The 21475-nt window shown below is 29.1% G+C and overlaps 1 protein-coding gene across 2 annotated transcripts; it reads left to right on the top strand.

Moving 5' to 3' along the window:
- The first annotated feature begins 18257 nt into the window (after positions 1-18257).
- LOC123214538 (G-type lectin S-receptor-like serine/threonine-protein kinase At5g24080) lies at positions 18258-20786 on the top strand. Of its 2 annotated transcripts, XM_044634359.1 has the most exons (2): positions 18258-19222; positions 19316-20786. In XM_044634359.1, exons 1-2 carry the CDS (start codon positions 18312-18314, stop codon positions 20682-20684), a joined length of 2280 nt encoding a protein of 759 aa, XP_044490294.1. In that variant the 5' UTR covers positions 18258-18311; the 3' UTR covers positions 20685-20786. The 2 variants fall into 2 exon arrangements, with proteins under 2 accessions (XP_044490294.1, XP_044490293.1); XM_044634358.1 differs by having other exon boundaries at positions 18259-20786.
- The last annotated feature ends 689 nt before the right edge of the window (positions 20787-21475 follow it).

The raw sequence follows: 21475 nt of genomic DNA, 5'->3' as shown, positions 1-21475 counted from the left end.
ATTATTTATTGTATTACTATTGATAATAAAATATTATCAGAATTTCTTATTACTTAATAAATCAAACAAAATAATATAAGTAACAGAAATATTATTATCAGAATAATATTTAAATCCCCCAATCAAACGCCTCATTATTGTATTTTTTTAATAAAACTATATATATAAACAATGGATATAATTTTGTATATAAATAATAACATATTATAAGATGATAGTCAAGCAACTTGGGAGTGATCAAGTTCCCAAAATGCTCCCTCTACCAATCAAGCTGTCTGAGCTAACAAGGCAAAGCCCACTGGCCATTTCTTCTGTCACAAGCAACTTAAGCCTAAGTTTGTATGGAGTTTAATTTATGATACTTGATATGGAATTATCAAAGAGTAGTATTATGTGTATAATTTTATACATAAAATAAAGTATTATCATATAATTAAATAGTTAAAAAATAAAGATAAACTACACCCAATCACATGGTAACAGATCATTTCTTGTGTATAAAGTTGTATATAAAAATTATGCGTATAATTTTATTGATTAAAAAATACGTTTGAAAATATTTTTAAAAGCTTTTGAAATGTCCTCTTAAAAGTGGTATTGAGGAAATTAGAATCGTACCAAGATTCTTAATTTTGTAAAGTATATGTTAATTATCCATCCAGATAAATTTATAAAGATATGAACAATCAAATGTACTTAAAACTTTACGAATAAATAGTTTTAGTTGATATAATATATAGTTCATTAACAACAGTGAGAGCAATGCAATAAAGTTTTCATGCTCCATCATGCTTAGTTTCTTTAAGAGTTATGAGTTTTATATAGGCTTACTTAATATTGATTTTATGTTTGTATACTAAGGTTACATGATTCAAATAGGGTCATAAGCTTTGGTTCAAAGATTTCATCTCATCGAATGGACCTATGACAAAATGTAATTTCAATTCAAGTGATGCAAGCAATGGGCAAGAGGATGCTCACAAGCATGGAAAGAAATCCTATAACCATTTAAGATCTCATGAGCTTTGGTTCAAAGATTTCATCTCATTGAAGGGACCTATGATAGAATGTAATTTCAATTCAAGTGATGCAAGCAATGGGTAAGATGATGCTCACAAGCATGGAAAGAAATCCTATAACCATTTAAGATCTCATGACATTTAAGATCCAATCAAAACTAGTCAAATTTAAGCCCGCATTGATGGACCATGACAAGAAGATTCAACGATTTAGTCTTTCTTAAAAGAAAATTGATGAGTGGATTAATGATTTCATCTATGATGTTATTAACAAGGGTCTTGATGATAATCATCATGTGATAAATAACCAAGAATCAATTTCAAATTGCAAAGGTAAATACAAGCTTTGAAAGAATTTCGACACATTGGGCTATCTATAAGAAGACGACAACGACATCATCAGTCATCATTTCATCTTCAATCATCACTGCACATATTAAAACTCTTAGACTTAAATAGTATAGTGGAAAAAGGGATTCGAAAAAGTTAAAAAATTCCTTTGGTATCTAAAATACTATTTTGATCCGATCAAGCTACTTGATGAAAATGAAAAGACGAATCATGCCACAATGTATCTACATGATCTTGCTCATGGTTGGTAGTGTCTGAAACATTCAAAGATAAAATGAGCTAATAAAAGAATGAGTTGAAGCAAACTCAATTACATAGGGATTATGTTGAAGAGTTCACCAAGCTCATGTTACAAATTGAAGAAACGAAGAGACGTTTGCATCAAAGAATACACCATCAAAAAGTCTTTTCCAGTTGTGCACATGTGCCCCTAAGTCACTGGCAATGGTTGTCCTTTTCCTTCTTCTAAGTTAAATAATGATGGAAATGGAAATTAATGGTCCAAGTCTCAAGTCCAAGACAAAAAAATACACATTAAACGACAAAGGGGGCCCTCCGTTTAGCTATGATCTAAGTATCAATCTAAAAAATAGTAATGAAAAAATGACATTTTAGATTTTACGTTTATTGTTATTTTATACACCCCTTATGGGCTGTTTATGCACATAAAATTTTAAAAAACTTAATAAAATATTCCTATTTTGACAAGTCTTGGTGTGTAGGAAAAAGGCTCCACTTTATATTTTTTTTTTCACAAAAAAAAATAAATAAACATAAGGTAACAATTCCAATTTTTCACAAAGATTTTGAATAATTGCCCCCATTTTAAGACTATTATGTTTTGCCTAGAGATGCCGAATAATCGGCCTTCAGCATAGGAAAATTATCCAATTTGTACTGTAGCAGATTGAATTAGACTTTGGACTTAGACACAAGGTTGGTAGGCAGGCCTGACCCGTTATTATTTTTATAATTATTAAATAATTATAATATAAAAAATTATTTTTTATTAAAATTAATAAACGACATGTTACTATAAAGTCTAACCCAACCTATAATTATTGGGTTTGCCCTAACCCTATATATATTGGATCAGATTATGAGTCTCATACTTTCAATAGTCCAATCAGACCTATAAGATCTTATGAGCTGTGCTAGAGCCAGTCTAGCCCAACCCAACTCATTGTCATCTCTACTTTTGCCTTTTACCCAACAAATCCTACTGATTTATGTATTAGTTATTTTTAAATGGTTACAATTGTTCTTTTAATTATGTTTTTGACTTCCTGGGAAAACTAAAGAAAGTTTTTCTTTTTTTACCATTTTAACTTGGTGTTTTAGAAAAATAAAATAAAATAATTAAGTTTAAATAATAAAATTATGTATATCTAATTTTAAATATTTAATTAGGATTTAGGTAATATATCATTAATAATTAAATAATTTAAAATTAAAGATAAAATAATATTTAATCATACGATGACATATATATGAATACTCAAATGAGAGTCCATATAACATTTCTCTAGTTTGAAAAATCAAAGACCCTCTATTTGTACCTTGATTCGTAGCTAACTAATTTGAAATTTGAAGTAATTATTTGAGTGTTTGATGGGTTTGTGCAAACTTAGAATGGCTGACTTTGCTAGATGTCAATTGATATTGAAAAATAATATAAATTAAAGAAATATCAATTTAATTTACTAATTTGAAAAATAATTAAAAAAATAAACATGATAGATTTGGCCAGAAGACTATTTCCCGCTTCAGATTTATTAAGATGACAAATTCCCATTTATAAGTTTTAAAAAATTAAATTATTATTCGTTATTTATTTTTATTGGTAAATTTCATTTAATGAAAAGGTAAAAAATTTATTTTATATAGATTTTTTATTTTATTTTTTTCACTTGTTCTTTCTACTTTCACTTTTCATCCTTAAGTAATAAATTTTCAATCTGGTAAGGATATATTGATAATTTAAGATAATTTTGTAATTTTTATAAAAATTTAAAAACAAAATTTATAAGCGGATTCAAATTGAACTAAGTTAGCTCAAGTTCAGTTCAACTTACGAAAGTCGAACTTAAACCTAAATTCAAGCTCGACAAATTTTAATAGAGCTAAGCTTAATATAATTATATAATTAGCTAAACTCAAATTTAACTCGGTTAAATTTGATATTATAGCCTTCTTATAAGTACATTTTTAACTTATTAATGATTAAATTTTAAAAATTATGTTTTCTTGTAGTATTAAGAGAAATAAAAGAATTAAGTTTATTTATAACATATGGATTAAATTCTTAAAATTAACCTTAATTAAATTAAGGCTTAATGCTTGAATGTAGATAAAGAAATGATTGAAGTGCATATTTTTTAATATAAAAAAATATGATTTATATATTTAATAAAAAAACAATTTTTCAAATCATTCCTTGGAAGAGAAAATATAATCCACTCCTAAAATATATTATATGGACAGAAATTACTTTTTTTTCTTCTATTTTATGGATGAAAATATAATTAGAGTAAGAGATATTAATTAAAATAGGCAGCCGTTTTCCCGCTTAAACCTTTTTTGACAGCAATTAATATGTTTTACCTTTTTAAGCAAATTGAATTTTTTATTCCAAAAATACTCTCGTTTAATTTCTCAACGTTTACCGTAGTATTTCGTCGATTAATTACTTACGTTTAACTATACGCATTAAGATTAATTTATCTGTAATGAATAAAATCTATAGATTGAAAAACAAATATACTACAGATTGAAAATGTTAATCTACGAATAAAATTGAAAAACATATTAAAAATCTATATATTGAATAAAATTTATGAATAAAATCTACAAATTTTATAAAATTTATTTTATAAAATCTATAAATTTATAAAATAATTAAATTTAAAATTGATTGATATATATGAAAAATAATGGATATATCGAAAACAGTACGTTTTTCTCAAAAGGGGTACAGGAAAGTGTTAAGGGGTGCGGGAAGGGAATGAAAATACAAACGAGTGTGTGAAAATACAAATGGGTGCGTGAAAATGTAAAGAGGTGCGTGAAAATACAAAACAAGTGCGTAAAAATATAAACGGGTGCGTGAAAATGTGAAAGGGTGCGTAAAAATACAAACGGGTGCGTGAAAATGTGAAGAGGTGCATGAAAATGTGAAGAGGTGCGTGAAAATACAAACGAGTGCATAAAAATGTGAAGGGGTGTGGGAATTAACTAAAGGGTACGGGTGCGTGAATTTACTAAAGGGTGCGGGTGCGTGAAAAGGTGCAAGAATTGGTGTAGGTGCGTGAAGGGGTGCGGAAATGTACTAAAGGATGCGGGAATAGGTGCGGGTGCGTGAAGGGTGTGGGAATTTACTAAAGGGTGCGGGAAATTGCACCCCTCCACGCACCCCTTTATATAATATAAAGGGGTGCGGGAAATTGCATTTCCCGTACCCTGCACGCACCCCTTTATATATAAAGGGGTGCAGTAAATGTATATATATTATTAATATAATATATATTTTTTATATTTCATGCACCTGCACTCATATTCGCACCTCTTCACACACCCGTACCCTTTCACGCACTTGCACCCCTTCCCGCACCCTTTCAGAAATTATCACACTCTTCCACGCACTCTTTCAACAATTGCCGAAAAAGTGCGGCAATGCTAAAAGGGTGCGACAAGCATTGCGGATGCGTAGAAGGGTGTGACAATTGCTGAAAGGGTACGTGAAAGGTGTGACAATTGCTGAAAAGGTGCGACAAGCGTTACAGGTGCGTGGAAGAGTGCGGTAATTGCTGAAAGGGTGCGACAATTGCTGAAAGAGTGCGTGGAAGAGTGCGGCAATCTCTGAAAGGGTGCGGGAATTGAATAAAGGGTACAGGAAGGGGTGCGAGTGCGTGAAAGGGTGCAGGTGTGTGAAGAGGTGCGGGAATGGGTGCAAGTGCATGGAATATAAAAAATATATATTATAATAATAATATATATATATAATATATTATATATATATATATATATATTATATATATAATATATATATACATTTATTGCACCCCTTTATATATAAAGGGGTGTGTGGAGGGGTGCAATTTCCCGCACCCTTCACGCACCCGCACCTATTCCCGCAACTTTTAGTAAATTCCCGCACCCCTTCACGCACCTGCACGAATTCCCGCACCCTTTCATGCACCCGCACCCATTCTCGCACCCTTTAGTAAATTCACGCACCCGTACCCTTTAGTCAATTTCCGCACCCTTCACATTTTCACGTATCCGTTTGTATTTTTACGCACCTCTTCACATTTTTACGCACCCGTTTGTATTTTCACGCACCCTTCCACATTTTCAAGCACCCGTTTGTATTTTTACGTACCCTTTCACATTTTCACACACCGTTTATATTTTTACGCATTTGTTTTGTATTTTTACGCACCCGTTTGTATTTTCACGCACCTCTTTATATTTTCACGCACCCATTTGTATTTTCATATACCCGTTTGTATTTCATTCCCTTCCCGCACCCCTTAACACTTTCCTGCACCCCTTTTGAGAATATGCACCGTTTTGAGAAAAACATACCGTTTTCGATATATCCATTATTTTCCATATATATCAATCAATTTTAAATTTAATTATTTTATAAATTTATAGATTTTATTCATAAATTTTATTCAATCTATAGATTTTCAATGTGTTTTTCAATTTTATTTGTAGATTAACATTTTCAATCTGTAGATTGTATTCAATCTGTAGTATATCTGTTTTTCAATCTATAAATTTTATTCATTATAGATAAATTAATCTTAATGTGTATAGTTAAGGTTGAGAAAAATAGGCAATTAATCGATGTGAAAGATAGATTTTATAAAATAAATTCTACGTGAAAGGTAAACAATTAATTTACGAAATACTATGGTAAAGTTGACAAATTAAACGAGGGGTATTTTTAGAATAAAAAAATAATTTGTTTAAAAAAATAAAATATCAAATTTATTACCGAAAAGTGTTTAAGCAGAGAAACAACTGCATATTTTAATTAATATCCTTTAGAGCAACTTTGGATGAAAAAATTATCATTCAAGCACATCAAAATGTCTTTTCCTGTCTGTCGCATGTCACATGTCACAAGTTACTATCAATGAAGTCACTAACCCATATTTAATAATAAAAAATTTATGCGTTTTTATTTTAAGGCTAAAGGTTTATTTGCCACTAAAATTTAGATGCATTTTCAATATCATATTTGTAAGGTATAAAAAGCTAAAAGTTTTATCTATTTATTTAAAATCTCAATTAAAGTTAAGTATAAAATTATTATTTAACTAAAAAATTTTAAAAATTAAAATTTTATTACCTTTACCTTTCTCATTTTGAAAATTTCATAATTCCTTTTATCAAAAATTTGAAAAATTAATATTTTTCCTCTAAAGTTTACAAATCATTGTCTAAGATAGTGAAGTTTATCATCTCCAATCGCGTTGACTCTCCCTCTCAACTTATCTCTCCCTATTGATCAAATTTTAAGCACCAGAGAGCTTGATTTTCTCTGACAAAGACAAAATCGTTATTGTTAGAGTGTCTTCATCTTATACAAAGACGATTTCATCTTCATCCGAGATGAAGACAACCATTGTCTTTATCTGAGACCTCCAACATTGTTTTCATCTCAGATAAAGACGATTTTGTCTTCTTCCAAAATGAAGACACTCTAACAAAGACGATTTTGTCTTTGTTAGAGAAAATCACGTTCTCCAATGGTTGAAATTTGATCGATAGAGAGAGATAAACCAAAAAAGAGAGTCAACGCAGTCGAAGTCAACTATCTCCGATGATAGTTTGCAAACTCTAGGAGAAAAAAATTTATTTTTCAAACTTTAGGCGAAAGAATTGTAAGATTTTCAAACTAAGAAGACAAAAAATAAAACTTAGTTTTTAAAATTTTTTATTAAATGATGGTTTTATCTCTAACTCTAACTAAAATTTAAATGGATGAGTGAGACTTTTGATTTTTTAAATCTCACGAGTGTGACTTTAAAAACATATCTAAACTTGGATAAAAAATAGTTTTTTGGTCTTATTTTTAAATATATAAATATGTATGTATTTTATATTATCTAATTAAATATTTTTAAATTAAAATAATATTTAATTATAAAATAATATTATATATATTTAAAATTAGAAAAAAAATAGTATTACTGATTTAATCATATACATCTAGTCTCTAAAAACCCTCCAATTAGCTATTATCTATCAATTTAAAAAATAATAACGAAAAAATTAACATTTTAGATTTTGAGTTTATTTTATGTACCTCTTATGGTACACCTCAGAGACAGTAGAGTCAAATGCGGATCGGATTGATCTGAATGTGGATAAAAAATTGGTCAAAATTTTATACTAATTTTGCAGATATAGGTCGTTTCGTGGGTTAATTGTTAATATTAATTTCTTAATATTTTTTATTATTTTAATATATTTATTTTATAATTTTTAATATTTTTCTTTTCAAATATTTAAATATGTTATAAAAGAATGAAAATTTACCCTAAATTATAAAAATATTTCTTTTAAATTCAAAAAATTTCAGTATTGAATACGAAATAAATATTTATAACAAAAAGTTTAGTGTTCATATTCTTTCAGTTATTTTTAAGACAACAAATTCTTTAATTTTATAGTAGATTTGAGTTTATTTCATGTTAAGAGAAGAAAAAATATGTAAAATTTATATTAATTGTATTGTAAATTTGATGTTAAAGAGGAAGAAGATAATGAATTAAAAAGAAATAACGAATATCCTATGAGTAGGGCTAGATTCGAGCCGAGCTTGGTTTACATATAGCTAAGCTTGAGTTCGAGTTCGAGTTCGAGTTCGAGCTAGTGAAAGCTAGGCTGAAACTCGGTTCGAATCATTTTTTGTTATTAAAATAGCGTAGTTTTAATAGATATTGGTCAAAACGACGTCGTTTTATATCAAAATTTTTAATTGAAAATTTTACTGAGTAGCTTGAGCTCAATCAAACTCGTATAGGACTGGCTCGTTTCAGACTCATTCGAATCGAGTTTAAACTCAAATTTGAACAAACTTGGTTTGAATTCAACCGTACCTATGGGTATCTACAGACATTCTCAACCTAAGTGCAAAAATTTATTATCCATAGGTATGGATTCAAAAATAAAAAACTCATATATATTTTTAAGCGAATTATCTTTGAATCTAATGGATAACTCATCCATTTTTTGGGGTCTCCCTTATGGGTTGTTTATGCAAATAAAATTTTTAAAAAACTTATTAAAATCTTCCTATTTTGAGGAGTCTTGGTATGTATTCATATTAAATAATTCCAAAAGAGGTGTGTGGGAAAAAGGCTCCACTACAAATTGTTTCAATTTTTTTTTTTTTGCAGAAAAAACAAACACAAGATAACACATCCAGATTTTCACTAAGATTTTGAATAATTATCTCAAAATTAAGTTGATAATTTTTTGCCTTTTAAGTCAGTAAATCCTAGAGATTTATGTATAGATTGTTTTATAATGGTCACAATTATTATTTTAATTATGTTTTTTAGTTGCCTCAGTTGTGAAACTACAGAAAATTTTTTTTTTTTAGCAAAATGAAATAAAATGATTTAGTTGGATTAATAAAATTATGTATACTTAATTTTGAGTATTAAATTAGATATCTAAATAATATATTATTATGTAATTAATTATTTTAAAATTAATAATAAAATAATATTTAATTATATAATAATATATTATTTTAATATCTAATTAAATATTTAAATTATTCAAAACATAATTCTAGTTTGATAAACTAAAACCCTCAACTTTTTCTTTCATCTATACCTAACTCATTTGAAAATTTACTAAGTATTCGAGGGTTTGATGGGTTTGTGCCAACCTAGAATTGACCAGTTGTGACATGACTTGTTGTACATTAAAAAAAAAAAAGGCCAAAAGAGTTGTTCTCACCTAAGGTGTAGTGAATTTCAAATTCCCACCCACCAACTTTTAAAAACCCAAACACCCACCCATAATCAAATTTCCATTAAAAAATTCAATTAATATTAGGGATAAAATCGTCATTTAATAAAAAAATTAAAGTTTTTTCATTTATCTCTCTCATATTTAAAAACTTACATTTTTTCCCCAATCCAAGGTCTCTTTCCTCGACCATCGGTCGTCTTCTCTTCCCTTCTTATCTCTCTTTCGATCTCTCTCTATAGCCTCTCCGACTGTCTTCAATCGAAGACAAAGATAAAATCATCTTCGTCGGGACCGAAGGAGAGATAAAAGGGAAAAGGAGGACGACCGACGACAGGAGAAGGAGAAATCGATGTTGAAAGAAGAGGAACAAACCCTAGGGGATTTTGTCACTTTTCAAACCTTGGGTTGGGGGAAAATATAAGTTTTTAAATACGAGGGAGATAAATGTGATAAAACTTTATTTTTTGCTTAATAATGATTTTACCCCTAACATTAATTGAAATTTAACATGAAAATTTGAATGTGGGTGGGTGTTTGGGTTTTTGAAAGTTGGTGGGTGGGATTAGGAATTCACTATACCTTGGGTGGGAATAGGTCTTTTGGCCAAAAAAACAGTCAAATTGAATAATTTTGGCCATATTCGTGTCAACCCAATTTCTGATCAGGTCAAGTTGAGGAAGAAACATGAATTTAATGAGCCTGATATAGAAGGAGCAGCAGGACAATTTGGGTACTGCTTCTTCGTTCATCTTCTTGTGTTATGATCTAACATTCAAAAGTCACCCACAAGAACCATCTTTGTGAAGAAGTTTGCCTCTTATCCCTTTCCCTCTATTTTCAACAGGTCATATCTTGTCAACCTTTTTATAAAACGCATCATTCTCAAATTGAATGTTTTTGATACAGTCGTATTTGGATTATATGTTTTCCAATTTGTACAGTATAAGATATAAACATAACTTATTTATACAAACCACACGTTCAAACCAAAAAATTAAGATTAATGTTATATGTATATATTTTTTTATATAAATTAAATATATAAATAATATATTATTATGTGATTAAAAATTATTTTACCTTTAATTTAAAATATTAAATAATATAATAATACATTATTTATATACTAAAATATATATATTTACTCTTTCTGGAATTCTTATAACCAGAGTAATTTTAGGGGAAGTTCTAGCTACTGTTGTTATTTTGAGAAAATATGATTGTAAATAAAATTTTAATTATTTTATTAATTAATTACTTTCCCATTAATTACTCTGGTTATAAGAATTCCAGAAAGAGTAAATTACGTTTCCCACCCAAAGTTATATATATATATATATATATATATATATAGTTTTATTAAACAATTAATGGGGAAGTAATTAATTAATAAAATAATTAAAATTTTATTTACAATTATATTTTCTCAAAATAACAACACTAGTTAAACTACCCCAAAAATTACTCTGGTTATAAGAATTCCAGAAAGAGTAAATCACCGTTTCCCACCCAAAGTTTGGTTCAAAACATTTTCCATCCTTTATTGACAAAAATTATATTTTTTCACACAAAATTAATCTTTGTTAACTCAAAATCTAAGAAAAAAAGGTAATAAAATATTATCCAAACTAAACGTATAGTTATACAAATATAATTCACTCTTAACAAATCTCATATGGGTGAAAATTATTTTTTATGCTCTAATTTTTTTTTTTGGATGAAAAATGATTACAGCAACTTTGGTTGTAAAAATACCATTCAGCCCCCATCAAAAAAGTGTTTTCCAATTGTTCACATGGCCCCCTAAGTAAGTCACTATTAATGGAGGTCCTTTTTCTTCTCCTAAGTTAAATATTGATGCCGTGTCCAGACCACCACGTTGTTTTCCATGGTTGCAGTATTTAATAATGGAAAAGGAAATTAATGGTGCAAGTCTCAAGCCACCCCAAAACCATACACATTAAGTCACAAGGGCCCCTCCGACTAGCTATTATTAAATATCGATTTAAAAAATATTAATGAAAAAATAACATTTTAGATTTGCTCAAAAGACTAACTTTAACCGAATTTTACTAAATGAGTAGTGTTATATACATAAATAATGATAAATAATCATATAATAAAATAGTTTTAAATTAGATATAAAACAACATTAAATCATATAATGATATATTATTTTTTATATATAAAGTTGTATATATTATTTATGTGCATAGTTTTATTGTTATTAAACTAACAAATTCTAATCTTTTGAGTTACAAAAAATAAGATTATCATTCTTCGTTCATTTTCATTGGTGAATTTCGTTAAATGAAAGAGTAAGAAGATCATTTTTGCATAGATTTTTTTATTCAATAAAACTATGTGTAAATATTTTGAGTAGACAAAATTAGTATATATATGATATATTATCATGTGATTTAATAATTTTAAATTGAGAATAAAATAACACGTAATCAGTTGTGAAAACTAAATAAAGATTTTTTTTTTTCTATTTCAACTTAGTGTGTTTAGTAGAAGTGGCAAAACAAGCAGGCACCCTTGGGAAATCCGTCTAAATATGGGTATGAGTTTTAAACTTTTGGATCTACCCCCACGAGTAATGAATTTTTGCAGTTGGGCTAAGTATGTCTGCGGGCACCTCGAGGTCACCTTTTTTTTTATTTATTTTCTTTTTCCATTTTAACATCAAACTTATAACACACCAAATACAAATTTCATATATTTTCCCTTCTCTTGATATGAAATAAATTCAAATCCATTCTAAATTGAAAAAAATTGTTGTATTTAAAACAAATTTAAAAAATATGAACATTAAGCACTTTATTATAAATATTCATTTCATATTTAATGTTAAAATTCTTCAAATTTATAAAAACATTCGTATAATTTGAGGTAAATTTTTGTTTCTCCACAAAATATTTATATACTTGAAAAGAAAACTATTGAAAATTAAGAAAATAATACATTAAAATAATTTTAAAAAAAGATAAATAGTGAGAAATTAATTTTAATGGGTACCCTGTAGGTCAACTCGTACCTGTCGAGCAGGTTATGAGTTTTAAAAATTATTATCCGTATAACTCGATCCGTACCCATTTTTCCCGTATTTGCATCGACCCGACCCACACCCATCATAGCCCACTTGTTTACTAGGTCTAGTGTTTACTAAAATGAAATTAAATGATTTTATTTGAACAATATAACTATATACACCCAATTTTTAGTATTCAATTATACATCTAAATAGTGTGTCATTATGTGATTAGTTACGTAATTAAGGATAAAGTATCAGACAATCAAATAATTTGAGTGTTTGACAAGCTTGTGCAAACCTAGATTTTGATATTTTGAGGAGTGCAAGTGATAAATTTTTAATCTAGTAATGATATATTAGTAATATGAGATAATTTTGTAATTTCTATAAATGGGCAAAAGCAATGTTAAGGGTAGATTTGAATTGAATCGAGTTCAAGCTTGAGTTAGTTTTAGTTCGATTAAGCGCATGGGAATCAAGCTCAACCCTAGGTTTAAGCATGACAAGCATTTATAAAGTTAGGTTGAAGCTCGATAAAATTAGTCAAACTCACACTCAGCTCAACTAAGCTTGATATTTATAAATTATTATCTTATTAATGAATGATTTTAAAAAATTATATTTTCCTCTAAAAAAGAAACATAAAAAAGTTGTAGCATTAAGAGAAATAAGAGTAATTTATAATATATGAGTTGAATTTTTAAAATTAATTTTATTTATGTAGAACAATTGAACGCTTAAATTTGATTAAATTTGATACTTAAGTTTTTATTTATATTTAGTGAAAAATTATTAGAATATATATTTTTCAATATAAAATATCATTTATATATTTGATGAATGGAAAAATGTTTTTGGATCATGTATTGGGTAAGACAATATAATTCACTCTTAATAAATATCACGTGGGTGAAATTTTTTTTTTCTTCTGCAATTCATGGATGAAAACATACTAAAGCACGTTTGGTTGAAAAAAACATCATTCATCCCCCATCAAAAAGTCTTTCTCTGTTGGTCACATGTCCCTATGTCACCATCAATGAAGTCAACATTCATGGACGTTCTTTGTTAATATTAGAGGTAGGTTTGAGTCGAGCTTACGCATAAATTGAGTTTAAATTTAGTTTAATTCGAATAAAATTAAGTTTAAATTTGAGTTTAAATTAGTTGAGCTTTCTTTAAATAAACTCGAACTCAAACTTGAATTAAGTTTTTAATTAACTTGTTATTAAAATAATATTATTTTAATATATATTAATCAAAATAATATTGTTTTATATCAAAATTTTTAACTCATGAGTTTGACGAGTATTCGAACTTGAAAACATTGGACTTTTAAATTTAAACTCAAACTTATTTTAGACTCATTCGAATCAAATTTAAACTTAAATAAATTTAATTCGAATCCAACCGTAGTTAATATTTCAAACCACTATATTGTCCTCCGAGGTTGCACTATTTAATAATACATGCTAAGTTACTAAAGGGCCCTCGAATTAGCTATTATCTAAATATAAATTTAAAAAATAATAATGAAAAAATTAACATTTTAGATTTTGAGTTTATTTTTTACACCCTTTATGGGTTGTTTATGCATATGAAATTTTAAAAAACTTATTAAAATCTTCCTATTTTGAAAAGCCTTAGTATTTTTTTATGAATAATATTATGCGTACTCATTTTAAATATATAATATATTTATATTCTTATATGTGTCATTAAATGATTGGGTGTTACTTTATTTTTAATTCGAAATCACTCAATCATATGATAATATATGTAACTGTATATACATTTATATATGCAATATGAGTACATATAGTTTTATTGATATTTTCATATTGAATAACTCAGAAAGAGGTATGTGGGAAAAACACATCACTTCCCTTTGTTTTTTTTTTAAAAACAAAAATAAGATAACAAATCCAAATTTTTTAATGAGATAAGAGTATGTATCATTCGATTCAAACCGTAAAACCTGGCTAAATTACTTAAAAATTATGGTTTAGTTTGGTTTAATTTGTAAAATGATTTGTTCTAGATTGATAAATTTTTTAAAAACAGTTTTCAATTTGAATTATAGTTTAAACGATTTTCAAATAGAATAAAATTATAAATCGTATTTTTTTTATATATATATATATATATATATATATATATATATATATATATATATAATTATATTAGACAAAAATTTTCAATAAACAATTAGATGTATAATTTTTTTCATATTTATTTTATCATTTTTTTACATGTATATTGTATATATATTTTATATTTATTTTACATGTTTATAGTATGTTCTAGAAAACGATTATTCAATTAATTTTATTAAATAATATATATTTAAAAATAAATGATTTTAATAGTTTCAAATTGTAATTCAAATTAGATCAAACTGTATTTTTTAGTTTGATTTGGTTTCATTTGAAACCTAAAATTGTTTGATTTAGTTTAAAAAATTTTCAAGCCGTTTTTCCAATTTGGTTTGAAATAACTCTTAAATTACATCAAACCGAACTGTACACACCCATACCTTGAGATATTGAATGATTATCCCAAATATAAGTTGATTATGTTTTTGCCTTTTACTCAATAAATCCTAGAGATTTATATAGAGATGTCAAAGGATTTGACCCGAGCTAAAGGGTGTTTAGCTCGATTTGGCTTAAATCAATAGTTGGAATTAGTGGCTTGATTTGGGTCGAATCAGCTTGAATTCAGTAGTTGAAATTGGTAGTTTGAATTCATGATTCGATTTAGCTTGAATAAGAAGTTTTGAATATTATTTAGATAAAATGAAGTCATTTTATTAATAAATTATGAATTCGAACTGTAAATTCAAACCATTAATTTGAGTCAAATTGAATTATTAATTCGAATAATAAAATTAAGCTAAACTTAAATAGAATCTAATTGAATTATTTTTTATCTAAATTAAATTTGAGTCAGAGTTAATTTTAATTTGATAAATTTAAAATAAATACGAACAAAATTATCTTTTATTCAAAATTTGAGTCAGAAAGATGCCGAAATCCAACCCAATTCGTGGCCAACAAATTTGAAAGTCAATGTAAATTATTTGAGGGTTTTATACATTTTCGTGCAATCTTAGAATTGACAAGTTCTGACATGACTTATTAATTTGACACGGTAAGATTAAAAAAAAAAAAGAGAAGGAATTTAGAATTAATAATTTTGGTGCGAATATAAAACAGGTCATATTTGTATCAGCCATTGATTGAACAGGATTGGCAGGTTCACGAGGCAACATGAATTCAAAGAACCTGATCATCAGAAGAAGCAGGACAATTTGGGCTCTGCTCCTTCTTCATCTTCTTGTACCATGAAGCCTTTCTTTTTGAAGGATCAAAATTCATTTGTCACCGACAAGAATCATCTTTGCAAATGGTTTACAAAAGAAGTTGGTCTTTTCTTCCTTTCTCTCTATTTTGTCAGGTTCTTGGACCATTGATTTTTCTCACGGCTTGCTAATTTTTCCCTTGCAAGTGACTTCCTTTTTCATACGGCACGTCATAATGAGACCTGTTGCATCGTGTCAACTTTTCTATAACATAAATCATGCTCAAATTGAATTTTTTTATAGTTATATTTGTGTTAAATATTTTTTATTTCGTAAAATATTATGATACGAACACAACTCATTTACATAACTAATCAATTAAATAATAAAAATTTTATTTATTATCATATTTTTTGTCAACAAAATAAAACTAATTAGAATTACCCTTTAAAATTACTCTTACAAGAATTCTAAAAGAGTAAATTTAATTTCCACCCAAAAGTTTGGCTCAAGACACTTTTCTATCATTTGGTAACATTAATTATATTTTTTAATCTAAAATCAATTTTCGTTAATAAAAAATTAAAGAAAAAAAAAAGATATAGTCATTAATTTAATTTTTAAAATTAAAAAAAACCCATTTTCCTTTTTTAAATTTCTTTCTTCGTCTTCACCATGTTCATGCCCGATCGGTAATGCCACTTCTTGTCGCGACCTCTCCTCCTTCGTTCAACGGTGCTGTGACCAAAACCCGTTACCCATCTCAACCCACTGTCTCCCTTCAACAACTTCCATGTATATCGCCATCAATCACAAACCACAGTCTGTATTTTGCTTACGTCCGTTTTTATTTTGTCACCCTCATCTCTCATCACTGTCATTGGCTTCCCATCCCTTCCAATTACAGGCCAAGGTCAAGCCACTACGTCACCATCCTTCACGTCTACGTTGCCCTCATATACCTTCATCAAAGGCAGGCACAAAGTAATTAACACAAATAATTATACTCTTTTTTTTATGTATTATTCTTTTTTTTATTGTAAATATTTTATTTTGTTTCCAAAATTTAAAGATGTGCATAGTTTAGTTCGGAGAGATCTAGGATTTTTTTTTAAAAATCAAATTAAAAAAAATAATTTAAAAAATGTATAATCTAAACCAAACCGAAGGAATACAGTTTAGTTTGGTTTGGATTACGATTTGAACAAATTAAAATTATTTACTTTTAAATATAATTATTTAATAAAATTAATTGAATTATAAATTTCTAAAACATAATATAAATATGTAAAAAAAAAAATATGAAATATATATATATATATATACACACACAATATACATGTAAAGAAGGCAACAAAATAAATATAAAAAAATAAGTTCTAGACCTAATTATTTATTAAAATTTTTTATAAAATATAATTATATATATGTATTAAAAAACTACTGTTTAAGGTTTGGTTTGATTTGAAAACTACCCAAACTGAAAAAAAAAAAACCGTTTGGTAAATTTTCAAATCAAACAAAATCAATTTACAAACCAAACTATAAAATTTTAAGTGAGTTGATTCAATTTTATAATTTGAAATAAATTATACATATTCCTATCAAAATTGGTGGATACAATTAGTTTGATTTGTTTTTCATTAATGTGGTTGTGGGATCGTGCTCACAAATTTTTGTGGGATCGTGCGAGGGTAATAAGACAACATGCCCTTGTCAGCTAGGAGTAATATCATAAATTCAAAATGTAATAATAAGAGAAAATATAATAATTATAATTTCTTAACTAAGTATGGTAGACCTTTTTCGTTAACAAAGCTTATTTTGGATATACATTTGGGTAGGTATGAATCAAATTAAATTTAAATATTTTTTAATTTGAGTTCGATTTGAATAAAAAATAACTTGATTCAAATTTATCAAGCCAACATTATAGGTAATTCAAATTTGATTCGAATAAAAATGATTCGATTCGAATTTAACTTAAATTATAATTTAAATCTATAACTCAAATATATAGTTCAAATTCACAGTTCAAATTTATGATTCATTGATAAGATGATATTGTTTAATAATTACTTAAAATAATTTAAATCAAATCACAAGTTAAATTCGAATCAAATCAAACTATCTACTTAGTTTGTAAGTTAACCTAAGTCGATCTATTTTTAACTCAGTTTTAAAATAAACTAAATCTTTTAACTCAAATTTGAATCAAATTTAAAATAAATAAATTCAAATTGAACTGAATTTAACTGTCTCGATGTTTTAGTATGTTAACTTAGTTTAGATTCAACACTAGTTTGCACTACCAAGGGATGGAAAATCTATTCGGTCAAACCTTAGGTGGGACATTGTTATTCACTATTTCACTCTTCCCCAAAAAAAAAAAAAAAAAAAAAACAGAGTTGTCTATCTGTATCAGAAGATTATTAATGGATAGGTAACTTTTTAACTTAAAGATAGAACCAAGAGTCAACAATATTGGTCAACGCAGCAACAGTTGTTCAACCTTCAAAGCCAGCCACCATTGTAATAATACTACCTTTACATCCTTCAATCCCTCACGTTTCACATCCAGAACCAATTCCAAACCATGTCTCCTTTCTTCCTCTTCTTCTTCCTCCTCTCAAATTTCCCCCCACCTTCATTCTCCCAAAACCTCTCTTCCTTCTCCTCCTCCGACTCCACATGGACCCCCACCCAAAACAAACAACTCCTCTCCCCCAACTCCCTCTTCGCCGCCGGCTTCCAGCCTGACCCCACTTTCCCAAACCGTTTCACTTTCTCAATTTGGTACCTCAATATCTCCCAAACCACCGTCGTCTGGTCCGCCAACGATCCCAACCACCCTCTCAGCTCAACCGCCTCTCTTCTCATCTCCGCTACCGGTCAACTCCGGCTGGTGAACGACTCCACCTCCGGCTCCAATTTGTGGCCTGGAACACCATCTTCTAACACAAACGCTTCAAAACTCGTATTACAAGATAACGGGAATCTTGTATATGATAAATGGGAGAGTTTTGATTTTCCTACTGACACAATCTTGCCGAATCAGACAATTACTGCAGACACGAAGTTGGTCTCCAGAAATGGGAAATTTAGCTTCTTGAATGCGTCGGTGCTGGTATTTCTCTCTTTAAATGACAGTTACTGGAGTTCGGATTATGCGATTCAAGTGCTTGACGAAGAAGGGAAGCTGGAGAAGGTGAATCAAGCAACAGCTTTTTCAGCAGATTTCGGCGAGACCAGGTTAAGAAGATTAAAACTTGACGACGATGGGAATCTCAGAATTTACAGTTTTGATCAGAGTCAATGGACAACGGTCTGGCAAGCCGTTCAAGAATTCTGTACAATTCATGGCGTTTGTGGAGAAAACGCTATATGCCTAAACGACGCCGCCGCAGGCTCGGATAATTTCTCATGTGTTTGCCCGCCGGGGTTCAAGAACAGCTCCAGCCAATCCTGTGAAAGGAAAATTCAGCTCGAAAACCCCGGAAACACCAAGTTCTTACCGCTTGATTATGTTAATTTCTCCGGTGGCTCCAATCAAACAAGTCTGAAGATTGCTAATTTTTCTCTCTGTGAATCAACTTGCAGGCAGAACCCGAAATGTCTTGGATTCGGATTCAAGTACGACGGAAAAGGCTATTGCGTTATTCAGGACAAATTGTTAAACGGGTACTGGTCACCGGGAACAGAAATGACATTTTTTTTGCGGGTGGACAAGTCGGAATCGGAGGTTTCAAACTTCACCGGAATGACCAGCTTATTGGAAACGACATGTCCGGTGAAGATTACCCTCCCTCCACCGCCGAAAGATTCCAATTCCACCACCAGGAATATCATAATTGTGTGCACACTTTTTGCGGCGGAGCTGATTTCTGGGGCGTTGTTCTTCTGGGCTTTTTTGAAGAGGTATATCAAATATAGAGACATGGCTCGCACTCTTGGGCTTGAATTGTTGCCAGCGGGTGGGCCGAAGCGGTTTACCTATGCGGAGCTCAACGCAGCCACTAATGGATTCTCAAATCTCATCGGAAAAGGTGGGTTTGGTGATGTTTATAAAGGGCAACTGCCGGATCATCGGGTTGTTGCCGTGAAGCGTTTGAGTCATGTCACTGGTGGCGATGCTCAGTTTTGGGCCGAGGTTACAATTATTGCCCGTATGCACCACCTGAATTTGGTTAGGTTATGGGGCTTCTGTGCTGAGAAAGGCCAAAGAATACTGGTCTACGAATATGTTCCGAACGGATCTCTAGATAAATATCTCTTTCGGGTGGGTCAAATCGAGTCTTCTAAACCTGGAATGGAATTGGATCCGAGTGTTGATGATCAAGAAAAGCCTATTCTTGATTGGAATATCCGATATCGAATTGCACTTGGGGTGGCAAGAGCAATTGCATATTTACATGAAGAATGTTTGGAGTGGGTTTTACATTGCGATATCAAACCTGAAAACATACTTCTTGGGGATGACTTCTGCCCAAAAATTTCTGATTTCGGATTAGCCAAATTGAGAAAAAAAGAGCATATGGTAAGTATGTCTAGAATTCGAGGGACTCGCGGATACATGGCACCTGAATGGGTAAAATCAGATCCGATTACCCCAAAAGCAGATGTTTATAGTTTCGGAATGGTGTTATTAGAAATTGTAAGTGGGACGAGGAACTATGAGATGAGAGGGTCCAAGATAAATAGTGAAGAGTGGTATTTTCCTATGTGGGCTTTTGAAAAGGTGTTTAAGGAGATGAAAGTGGAGGATATTTTAGACCGTCACATAAAGAATTCTTATGATTGTCGGATGCATTTTGATATGGTGGATCGAATGGTGAAGACAGCGATGTGGTGCCTTCAAGATCGGCCGGAGAATAGACCATCAATGGGAAAAGCTGCCAAGATGTTAGAAGGAACTGTGGAGATTATGGAACCGAAAAAGCCCACCATCTTTTTCTTAGAAGAAGAGTAGATAAATCTACTTTAATTAGCTTTATAATGTAATGAAGGTATGTTTACTAGGTATTTTCAATCTAATGTTTCATTTTTATAATAAGAATCGAGTTTTGACTTATTCAAGGACTCGAATATGTTCTTTCTTATTCTGATTAAAATACTATTTAAATAAACTTTAAAATAATATTTTAAACAAACTTTTTTAGTAAGGATTAAATATTGTTCTGTTAATCATCTGTGACAGATAATATGAGAAATAATCTGATTATTACTTCTATTTTAGATATTAAAATATTAGTAAAGAAATCTTAATTTTATCATAACTATATACTTATATAATATTTTTTTCATGGTAAAAATAATCATATTTTTAAATATTTTATAATAATTATACTCAAAAGTATTTAAGTAAAATAATATACTAATATTATTTTATTATTTATAATCAAATATAATAATTATTTACACTTATTCAGTTTTAGTAAATTTTATCAAATATAGTAATAATTTATAATCATTAATCCTTAAAATAATGAATAACATATAGTCTTATACATCAAATTACCAATTGCAGAAACATAAGACACTTCATTTCTTCTCCATCATTTTCACCAGGCGCTGCTTAGAATTCACTTTGAAATGACTTTGTCCCTATTATTAAATCTCTCAAGTAAGCCTGTCAATCAAGCTTGCCCATTCGGATCCAAACCCTATTCATTTGTTTTCACCCCCGAGCCCAATTGTTTTTTGGGCTCAAGCTTTGGACAGGCCTTTGGGTTTCATTTGTTTTGTTCAAACCCAATTCAT

The sequence above is a fragment of the Mangifera indica genome, chromosome 4, assembly GCF_011075055.1.
Source record: "Mangifera indica cultivar Alphonso chromosome 4, CATAS_Mindica_2.1, whole genome shotgun sequence".
In the NCBI taxonomy this organism is placed as follows: domain Eukaryota; kingdom Viridiplantae; phylum Streptophyta; class Magnoliopsida; order Sapindales; family Anacardiaceae; genus Mangifera; species Mangifera indica.
This window is presented reverse-complemented; position numbering and strand designations above follow the sequence as displayed.

Excerpts from the sequence above, each read along its gene's own strand:
- LOC123214538 (XM_044634358.1), top strand. The coding sequence starts at position 18,312 with ATGTCTCCTTTCTTCCTCTTCTTCTTCCTCCTCTCAAATTTCCCCCCA.